The following is a 9,988-nucleotide window of genomic DNA, read 5'->3' on the forward strand; positions in this document are numbered from 1 at the left end:
CCCCCTCTCTCCCCTCCTCTTCCCCTCTCGCAACACACACATCCGCAGTTATGACCCCTGGTTTGCGGATGTTCGCGCACACATCAACCTGGACTCGGCCGGCGGCTGGCGCATCCCGCTGCTCACCCAGATGGGTGGCTCCAACAACCCATACGCCCTGTCTCAGGCGAAGCTGGCGCGTGCGTATGCCGGAGGCGTCAGCCCGCCACATGCCTCGGCCTTGGTGACGGACATTTATGCACTGCTGCCCAGCTTCACCAACTACTATGCCCTCAGCCAGATGGGCATTCCCGGGCTGGATATCGACCTCTACCAGAATGGGTATTCCTACCACACGCGGCTGGATGGCCTTGATGACTATGTGCGTGGGACATTGCTGTACTTTGCGCAGGCTCTACATGGGACCGTGCAGCAGCTGGCCCTTGCCGGGCCCCTGCCCTCCCTGTCGCCGGTCATCAGTCCCAACCCCTCCCTGGCGTCGGTGCTCGGGGTGGTGGGGGATTCTTCGGTGCCGGAGCCCACTTGCAGCGCCAGCGGGGCCGAAGCCGTCGCAGCCTCCTCGGACCCCGGCGATCCGGCGCCCGTCCCTCCGCCTGGCGTGTTCTATGATCTTTTCTTCACGATCTTCGTTTATTACAGCCACACAACGGCCCTGGCCCTCGGGGTGACCCTCTTTGTGGTGTGCCTGCTGGTGGCGGTGCTGACGTATGTCCTGTCCGCGCGGCGGGTGATCGCGGCGGCCACTCGCCTGCCGGGGACTCTCGGCGCGGCGGCCAGCTCTTCCTCCTCGCTCAAGGCCATCCTCAGCATTCGGAGCTCGCTCCATGCCAAGGCCCTCTTCTCGACGAAGCCCTTCCAACAGGCTTTGACCCACGTATGGCGGGCCCGGGTGCCGGCCACCATTCGCATGCAGGTGGCTGCCCTGCTGGCCGCCCTGCTGGCCATCCCCCTGGCGGTGCTCTTCGGCGTGACCGGTGGTGCCATGATGGGGGCCCTGCGCCGGGCCATCTGGTATGCCAATGCCCCGGCTTCGGTGGCCATGATTGCGGCCTGGTCGCTGGCCGGTGTCCTGATGGCCGGCTGGCTGATGTCCTTCCTGGGTCGGGCCCGGCCGGCGGATGTAACGCGTGCGGCATTGGCATCGGCCGATGCCTCATCGCTCCTGGCATCCACCCTTTCCCCGGGCAGCATCAATTCCTTCGACACCGGCTTCGGCGGGCTTGGCCATGGTGCGGCCGGGGGTCCCGGCGAGTCTGCCACTGGAAATGCCTCGGTGGTGGGCCTCACTGGCGGGACTTCCGGTGCGCATGTGTCCCCGGCCGGGGCACCCGGTCCGGGCCGCGTTTCGGCAACCGGCTCATCGGTGGCGTCCCTCGGCTCACGGGCATCTACCGCCGCCTCTGCCAGCACGGCTGCCGGGATTTCGGCATCCGCCGCCGGCGGGCCGACCGGCCATCCGAAGCTCAGCTCGGTCAATTACTGCGGGTGTGGGTATCTCCTGTCCCCGGGGGAGTACTGCCATGGGTGTGGGATCTCGGTGCCGCCGCTGTCGGCGCGGCAAATGGCCGCAGCCTTCTCGGCCGGAGCGTCTCCCCCAACGGCAGGCTCTTCTTCGGGGCCTGGCGGCCTGCCGGGTGGCGGCAGTCCTGCCATGGGGGCCATTGCCGCTGGCGGGTCTCCCCCGGGTCACGGGGCGCTCGGTGGCCATGGCGCCGGCATGGGTGGCTCGATTGGCGGATCGGTTTCCTCGACATCTGGATCCTCGTCTCAGGTCGGGGTTGGCAATGGTGTGGTCCTGCCACTTGGGTCCATTGACCACCTGTCCTCGGATGATGATGATCTTGGCGTCGACCCGGGGGACATTGACACCAGCCTGGCACTGTCTGGTGGTCCGGGCGGGTCGTCACTGTCCGGCGGCAAGTCCGGCCCGGGTCACCATGCTGGTGGCAGTGCTGCGCATACTTACATCGAAAGTTTGACTTCGTCCTCATCGGCGGCGGCCCCGCTGCTGCCCGGTGGCGGGGTTGCCGGTCCTGGGGATTACTCGCACATGCCTTCGAGTTATGCCTACTCGCATCGGCAGTACTTTGCCGGGGGCCCGGGCGAGGGCCCCGGTGGGGCTGGCGTCGTGATGGTGGCCGGTGGAGGCCCCGGCGGAGCGGCCTCTTCGGTTGGCTTGCCATATTCCTCGTCGGCCAAGCGGATTTCCATGCTGACCACCGAGGAGCTGGCTGCCCTGGCCAAGTACCTCCCCCGGCGGAAGTCCCCATTCCTTGTGACGCCGACGGTGGCCATGGGCCTCTCCGTGTGGTTTGTATATTCGGTGCGTTTGGGGGTTTCCCCTGTGGCAGCTTGTCCCCTCCTGCCCCGTTCCGTCGTCCCCCCCCCCCTCCCCCCTCTCCAGCCCATCCCTCGCTCGTCTCTTTGTTGAGCCTCCTGCGGCCCAACTGACCTTCCTCTCTCTCCATCTCTCCCTCTCTCTGTCACCTCCTCCCCCCTTCCCCCCCCCCCCCCGATATGGGCGTCTGGCAGATCATGCTACTGATCCTGTCGGTATCGGGCTTTGGCATGTCCTATTTGGTGCTGTACTGGTCGCTGATGTTCCTGCCGGCGGCCGTGATTTGGAGCGTGCGCGTGTCCATGTCGAAGGCGCGGCGAAACTTGCGCCGACTCTTGGCGGCGGTGGCTCTGCTCCTGTGGGTGGCATTGCCGCTGACGGTGCACCTGTTCGTGTGCTGGGCCGCCGTGGCCGGCTTGATCCCGATGCTGGACCGGTTCGGGTCGACTTTCCCGGGCGACGCGGCTTTTGGCGCGGTGGTGGGCATCCTCACCGGGCTGGGGTCCCTGCCGCTGTTGGTAATCCAAACCCGAGCGTCGGTGGCCCGGACGGCGGTCACTTGGGCTACCCTGGCGGTGGCGCTGGTTGGGACCCTCCTGCTGGCGGCCTCGCTGCAGCCATATGACGCGCTGCATCCCCGGCGGGTGGATCTGATGCACATGTACAACATGACGGATCAGACGGTGTCGGTGACCCTGGGAGCTCCCAATCGCGGGGACCTGCACCCGGTGCTGGACGCCATGGAGGCGCATGGGCTCGGCCAGGAGTCCTGGGTGCCGTGCTCGGTGCCGACCTACCAATTCCAGATGACTTCCAGCCAGACGGCTGGGTACTGCTTGCGGCCGGAGGCCCTCGGTCGGGAGCCAGGCACGTCGCTGCCTCGGCCGAATGTCATCCTGCCGAAGTACTTCTTCTCGTCGTCGGCATCGCCGGTCGACCCGGATTCGTGGCAGGCCCAGTTGGATATCCTGGCGCCGGGGGCCGCGAATTTGGTCATCTACTTTGACGGCGATTTGGAGGATTGGTCTCTGCCGATTGAGATCCCGGAGGCAGGGCACGCCGGGCACCTGGCCACCGGGCCCGGGGAGCGTGCCGTTTCCCGGCGCGCCTCCAATGGCTCGGTCAGCTCGTTGGTCTTGACCTTCCCCGGGCGCACGACCGAGGTCAATGTCCGGGTGTGGGCCAGCTATCCCTTCCACACGCCGGAGCTCCGGCTCGTGGACGAGTCCTTCCCGGCGGAGGCGGCCCACTGGCACAAGGCCAACATGCCTGGGCCTGTGATCATCACGTGGAACTTCCAGGTTTTGGCCCCGTGAACCCGCTCCAATATCACGCACTCATTTGCTCGATTGTTCGATGCCCTTGTCCTGCTTGGACCGGCGCCTGGGCATATGTGCGTGTGCGCGCGTGTGGGCCGGCGAGGCGGGGCCGGAGGCCGGGGGCCGGGGGCCGGGTGCAGGGCTTGCGTGTGTGGTGGGGTGTGTTTGTGTGGGGTGTGTGTGGTGGTGTTTTTGGGGTGGTTGGTGGTAAGAATGAGGGTGCAGGGGGGGGGGGGGGGGATTTGGCAGCGATCTGAATTGCTTGTTGCCCTCCGAATGCGAAGCGTGGCTGGGTGGGGCTGTGTTGTGGCGGCTGTCTTGCGAGATGAAGAGCAATTGCGATCGGGTGGGCGCACCCTCCCGGACCTCCGGGTTCCAGGAGGGTCGAGCACTCCCTCCTCTCCCCTCTCCCCTCTCCCCCTTTTCCCTCCCTTCCCCCCCCCCCCCCCCGATTGTTGCCGTTCATTGCCCACCACCACCGTATTCTCCTCGGCTCTTCTCTTCAGTGATCCCTTCGCCTGTTTGTTTGAAAGAAGCCCAACATGTCGGAGCAGTCCATTCCTGATCAGACCGCCGTGCAGCAGCTCGCCGCCGCTGTGGAGGCTGCCTCGGTGCCTGCCTCTGGCAGTGCTCACAAGCCCAAGGTCCTGATGATGGTAGGCATGGCTGGATCTGGAAAGACGACGCTCGTGCAGGTGCGTGCCTGGTGACCACCATCACGGTCGGCCATCGTCAGCGACAATGGCGGTGGTTGGCGAACAAAGGAAGCCCCCCAATAGCCGCGGTAACATCAACTCCCATGGATGATGTTTGCGCCGCCGCTGCTGGTTCCACCGCCGCCGCTGCTGCTACCTATGCTGTCCTTGCTACCCTCTTCTTCCGCTTCTTCCTTGCGACCTTCCTAACATGGTTGTTCCTGTTCCAGCGGCTGGCTGCCGAGCTGGCCGCCCAGAAGAAGCGTGTCTACACGATCAACTTGGACCCGGCCGTTGCGCAGATCCCCTATTTTGCCAACATCGACATTCGCGACACGATCACCTTCAAGGATGTCATGACGCAGTATGTGAACACCAGATCGGTCTTCGCTCTTTTGTCTGCCCTTCCTCCAGGCCCGGTGCTGACTTCCCTACTTTAGGTTCAAGCTTGGCCCCAATGGTGCCATCATGACGGCCCTGAATCTGTTCACCACCAAGTTCGACCAGGTGATGGAATACCTTGAGAAGAGTGCTTCCGAGATTGAGTGCGTTTCCTTCCCCCTTGCCATGGGGCTGTGCGCGCGCGTCGAGGGCCGCACTACCGGCACCACCATGTGCAAACAACGACCCCCTCATACACTAACCTCCCCCCCCCCCCCCCCCCGTCTCTTGCTGGTCCTCTGGATGGCCCTGCCTTGTGTCCACTTGACCTCCCTGCCGGCTGGGATCTGCGGCAGCTACATCATCGTCGACACGCCTGGGCAGATCGAGGTCTTCACTTGGTCGGCCTCCGGAACCATCATCACGGAATTCCTGGCCCACTCATACCCCACGTCGCTCATCTACACGGTGGACTTGATGCGGTGCCTGAATGCGACCACCTTCATGTCCAACATGCTGATGAGCTGCTCCATCCTGTACAAGACGCAGCTGCCGTACATCATTGCCTTCAACAAGGCGGACATCACTTCGCACGAGTTCGCCATCGAGTGGATGACCGACCCGGATGCCCTGAGCGATGCCCTTGAGCGGGATACCACATATATGGCTTCCTATGTGCGGTCCATGGCCCTGGTGTTGGAGGAGTTCTACGAGCATCTTCGCGTGCGTCTTTCAGTCTCACGCAGACGCACACACACACGCACACACGCACACACGCACACACGCACATACGCACACACGCACATACGCACACACACACGCACACACCGCCCTCGCCTATATGTAGCTCAATTTCTTCACATACTAATGTCCTGCCTTTTCGGTGGGTGCTCGGCCCCTGGTCACGGTTTTCCCCCTCCCCCGCCGCATAGTGTGTCGGTGTGTCGGCCCTTGTCGGGTCGGGCATGGATGAGTTCTTCGAGGCGCTCGACGAGTCGCTGGTGGATTACGACACCAAGTACCTGCCGATGTTGGAGGAGCTGAAGGCCGAGCGCCTGCGCAACGAGGAGGCCAAGCGCCAGGCCCTGCTGGCCAAGTACCAGCGAGATATGGCGGCCGAGCGTCGGAAGCAGCGCCAAGCCGAGCGCAATCCCTGGGACAGCCCGCATGCGTCGGATGATGAGGATGAGGATGATGGCGATACCTTCGGCATGGACTCGGCGATTGATCCGTTCGCCGAGCACGAGGAGGACTCCTATGATGAGGATGACTTTGACATCGGCGGCCAGTACTCGGATCAGTTTGAGAGCAGTGACGAGGAAGATGGCGAGGGTGGCTTCCTGCCCACGGGGGCCACCATGTCGGGGGCCATGGGGGCGACGGGCACACCGCGCCGCCATGAGGACACCCTGGCCGCGGACCTGGCCCGTTTGGGGCTTGGGCCACTGAACAGTAGCCGGTCGCCTGGCGGGGACGCCGCGTCTACCAGTGCCTACCTGCAGGTGCTTGAGGGCATGAGCCGGTCAAAGGTGTCCGACGAATAACGCGGGAACAAAGGAGGCGAAGGGGAGAGGGGGGCGGGGGACGCCCATGCGAGGCTGGCATTTGCCCTTTTCCCCCCCTGCACAGGCCGAAAGTCCCCCTTCCCTGTCCCTGCTCCTCGTGCTCCTCCTGCTCCTCCTCCTCCTCGCTTTTTGGGCGTTTCAGATATAGATACACACCTGTTGTGAGAGCTTCTTTGTGCTGCTCTTTGGGAGGTCCTGCTGGGGTTTTTTTTTTCCTTGCGCCGGTGCCCATTCTAGTGGTGTCCGGACCATTTGCAACAGGGCTGGGAGATGTGGGCGGCCATCGTTCATTCGAGGATGCGTGACTGTTGAAGGTGCGGGTGGTGTCGAGGCTCTCAGCCAGGAGTGCCTCTCCCATCGCCCAGGGCCAGCTGCGGGCGCCGATGCGATGACTTGATCGGCGATTCCCCGCCTCCCTGAGAGGACACATCCCACGGCACTCTCTCTCTCTCTCTCTCTGCGGCCGGCCAAGGTGCGGGAAGATGTTTAGCCATGCCATGCTTGCAGGGCAAAGAGGAAAATAGGGAATGTAGACAGGGTAGGATGCAATTGACAAGCAGCAGGCCAAGTTCCGGAGATACCCCGACAAGGGGGCCATGAGGCTTCTATTCGGGCATCCTTCTCGTGAAGGGGAGACGAGGGGAAAGGGAAAAAAAAGAAAGAAAAAGAAACAGACGGCAGGATGCAAGTGCAACATCATCACAAGGACAGGGCGCCTCCGAGACCGGCGACTCAGTTGACCGTGTGTCGGTCGATCACCGAGCCGGTGAGGGTCTTGCTGACGCGGTAATATTGGCTGATGTGGGAGCGGCCAAGAAGCTCGAGGAAGTTCTCATCGTGCGTGATGAGCACCAGCTGGAAGTTGTTTTGCGCCCGGCGCTCGGTGATCAGCCGCTCGAGGGCCTCGGCCAAGGCGGTGACATTCCTTTCATCAAGGTTGGTGGTGGGCTCATCGAGGACCAGGACGCCGCAATTCAGGCCGAAGGCTTCGGCCAGGGCCAGGCGCACGATGATCGATGCCAGGACCTTTTGGCCGGCACTACACCGACCACGCATGTCCAGAGCCACGCCATTCCGGTACATCACCAGTCGATAGTGGCAGGAGTCCAGCTGGTCAGCGGCGTCGGTGGCGGCGCCGGCCGGGCGCTCGCTGATGGCCTGGATCTCGATGAGCTCGATGTCCTCGCCGGTATAGGTGCTGGCCCAAAGATCGGCGATGATGCGGTTAATTTCACGCATCTTCAGGGCGTGGAAGCGCGCGATCGACGCATCGATGGTCCGCCCATAGTGGTCGAGGTCGCGCTGGCACAGCTCATAGGCGCGGAACTCCAGCAGGAACTTCTTGTACGCGTCATCGGCCCCGGCGATCTCCGGCCGGCCGAGGTACGCCTCGCGGTCGGCGCGCTGGCGAGCCAGCTCCTGTAGGATGCCAGCCTGGCGGCCACGCTGCTCCTTCAAGGAGAGCACTTCCCGGCGGAGGGCTCCGGGCCCGGCATCGGGATTGGCATCGTCCGGCCGGAGGGTCGGCCCAGTGGCAATCAGGGGAACCCGCAGAGCCAGGGACTTCCGGCGGATTTCGGCCTCCAGGTCCCGGGCGCCGGCGAGCAGCTCGGCGGTGTCTTGGCGTGCGGTGACCAGCTGCTGGCGGCGCTGGCGCCAGATCCGCAACAATGACAACCGTGAAGCATGGGACTCCGCGCTACGGAGGGTTTCTCGCTGGCGAGCGGCGTCAGCCTGGCTGGCAGCCAACCGAGGGAGAACCGTATTCTCCAGGACATCCCGCAGGGTGGAAGGGTCGCCGGCATCGGGGACCGGGCTGTCCCCCATCAAGCCGCGGGCATGGAAGCCCGCGATGTCGGACTGGGCATCGGTGGCCAAGCGTGCGAGACGGCTGCGGTGTTCGCGTGCACGCCCCAAGAGCGCGCGAAGGTCCGCCACACCAGCGGCCAATTGACGATGGGATGCCTGGCGCCGATCGCGCTCGGACTCGCTGGAGCGGCGATGCTCTTGCAGTCGGCGCTGGGCCTCGGAGATGGACTGTGCGGCTGCCTGAGCCTCAGCCTCATGCGTCTGAAGAGGGCGGCACAGGAGGGGGGGGGGGCGGCGGCGCGCGCGAAGGGGTGAGAGCGAGGTCATGGGAGGGATCCACCACGAGGGGAGCACAGGGAGAAGAGGGAGCAGGAAGAGGAGCAGGCGATATCCGGGGCACATACGGTCGCGGATTCCTGCAAGGTCTGAATCTGCTGGCGAAGAGCGCGCCGACGATCAGCGCTGGCACTGGGAGAGGCAACCGCACGCTCGGCGGCAATTTGGTCCATGAGACGCTCCTTCTGCGACAGGAAAGCCTGATGCTGAGTTCGGAGGTCCTCCAATTGGGCATCAAGATGATCCCTGTGTATACCATCGGCCCGGGGGCATGCCAGGGAGGGGAGAGCAGGATGCAATACCGGCGGCAGGTAAGAAAGATGGCGGGCAGGGGGGGGCGGAAAGCAAGATGACACGCAGAAATGTGGAGATATGCGCACTGGCCGGCCTTGCAATCGGCCACGGAGGCCTCGGCATCAGCCTGCGAAGCAACCGGGCCGATTTGCTCAATCTTGATGGCGCCATGGCGGGTGGGGGGGAGGAGAGGGAGTCAGAGACCGAAAGGGGGAAAGCAGCAGGGCAGGCGCGAGGGAATGGACAAAAAGGACAAGATGCCACAGAGAGGAGGTACCTGCTCGAGGAGAGAGCGGCGCTCGGAAAGGAGATGCTGCATGCCCTGCGGACCGGGGGCTTGAACGCGGGCGACAACGGCCTCCAGCGAGGCAAGAGGCTTGGCCAGGGTGTTGCACCGTGCGGCGGCAGTGCGTGCGGCATCTTCAGCGGCGGACAGCGCCCGGCGCTGATCGCTCAGTTCCGCGCGCAGGGTGGACGCCTGGTGGAGCTCTCGCAGGAGGTCCCCCTGGCGGCTGAGCAGCGTCTCAAGCTCGCCAATCGAGCGAAGGAGCAGCCGAACTTGCAGATGCTGGGACTGCTCATCGGACACGGCCAGGGACCGGCGCAAGGTGCTCAGGTAATCCTCCACCGAGGCGGACATGACGTCCTCCGGGGAGGAGCCCTGATCGAAGGGGCGCGTGCAGAGAGGACAGTCGTGTCGAACTGGAGCACCCTCCTCGCCAAGGGCAAAGGCACGCATGCTCTTCTCAATCGCGTCGAGGCCACGAAGGAGCTGCAGCCGGCTCCGGTGACTGGCCAGGGCGGAGGCCAAATCCAGGCCCTCGGCCCAGGCGACCAGAGAGTCGGACGGGGCGTCCGGCTCCGGGGGGCTACGCAGGCCCGGCACCTCGGCCAATGTCATGGGGGACAGGATGCCCGGTGCCAGGGCGGCCAGCAGCTCGGCCAAGCGGGACTGCACTCCAGCAAGTGTGGTTTCCAGGCGAGTGACATCCGCTTGAAGGGTGGCCTGATGGGCTGTGTGGGTCTGGCTTTGAGAGGTGGCCTCTCGGACCACACCACGACAAGCGGCCAGAGCCGTGAGGATGTCGGCCTCGGAGGGGCCATTTTCTCCGGGTGCAGGCAACGCCAAGGCCGACCCGAGGATCGAGGTGGACGAGCAAGCAATAGCATCCTGAAGCTCTCGGGAGCTGGGGAGGAGGAGGTCAGTGGGTAGTGGGAGCCGATGGACGGAGGTAGCAGCGCTGGGGGGGG

At 64.5% G+C, this 9,988-nt stretch overlaps 3 protein-coding genes across 3 annotated transcripts in view; 2 read left to right on the forward strand and 1 right to left on the reverse strand.

Annotated features, from left to right (window-relative positions):
- Window positions 1-3,687, forward strand: part of H696_03106 (hypothetical protein) — a 5,470-nt gene extending 1,783 nt beyond the window's left edge. Inside the window, exons 3-4 of the mRNA XM_009496996.1 lie at window positions 49-2,323; window positions 2,533-3,687. Coding sequence (XP_009495271.1) covers window positions 49-2,323; window positions 2,533-3,654 — 3,397 coding nt within the window. The 3' untranslated portion in view covers window positions 3,655-3,687. The remainder of the gene's footprint in view (window positions 1-48; window positions 2,324-2,532) is intronic.
- Window positions 3,688-4,107: 420 nt separating this feature from the next.
- On the forward strand, window positions 4,108-6,465 carry H696_03107 (GPN-loop GTPase). The gene is made up of 5 exons (XM_009496997.1): window positions 4,108-4,352; window positions 4,583-4,716; window positions 4,793-4,897; window positions 5,090-5,456; window positions 5,666-6,465. Exons 1-5 carry the CDS (start codon window positions 4,200-4,202, stop codon window positions 6,275-6,277), a joined length of 1,371 nt encoding a protein of 456 aa, XP_009495272.1. The 5' UTR covers window positions 4,108-4,199; the 3' UTR covers window positions 6,278-6,465.
- A 565-nt stretch (window positions 6,466-7,030) lies between these two features.
- H696_03108 (DNA repair protein RAD50) overlaps window positions 7,031-9,988 on the reverse strand; it is a gene marked incomplete at both ends in the record, with an annotated part of 6,133 nt that continues 3,175 nt past the window's right edge. Inside the window, 4 exons of the mRNA XM_009496998.1 lie at window positions 7,031-8,368; window positions 8,512-8,689; window positions 8,824-8,894; window positions 9,015-9,924. Of these exons, the coding sequence (XP_009495273.1) occupies window positions 7,031-8,368; window positions 8,512-8,689; window positions 8,824-8,894; window positions 9,015-9,924 (2,497 nt within the window). The remainder of the gene's footprint in view (window positions 8,369-8,511; window positions 8,690-8,823; window positions 8,895-9,014; window positions 9,925-9,988) is intronic.

This window comes from Fonticula alba (genome assembly GCF_000388065.1).
Source record: "Fonticula alba strain ATCC 38817 unplaced genomic scaffold supercont2.4, whole genome shotgun sequence".
NCBI lineage: Eukaryota > Rotosphaerida > Fonticulaceae > Fonticula > Fonticula alba.

Bases quoted from the DNA above. Each gene is read 5' to 3' on its own strand.
- H696_03107 (XM_009496997.1), top strand. From the start codon at position 4,200: ATGTCGGAGCAGTCCATTCCTGATCAGACCGCCGTGCAGCAGCTCGCC. The intron at 4,898-5,089 runs GTGCGTTTCCTT...GATCTGCGGCAG, and splicing joins AAGAGTGCTTCCGAGATTGA to CTACATCATCGTCGACACGC. The intron at 5,457-5,665 runs GTGCGTCTTTCA...CCCGCCGCATAG, and splicing joins AGTTCTACGAGCATCTTCGC to TGTGTCGGTGTGTCGGCCCT.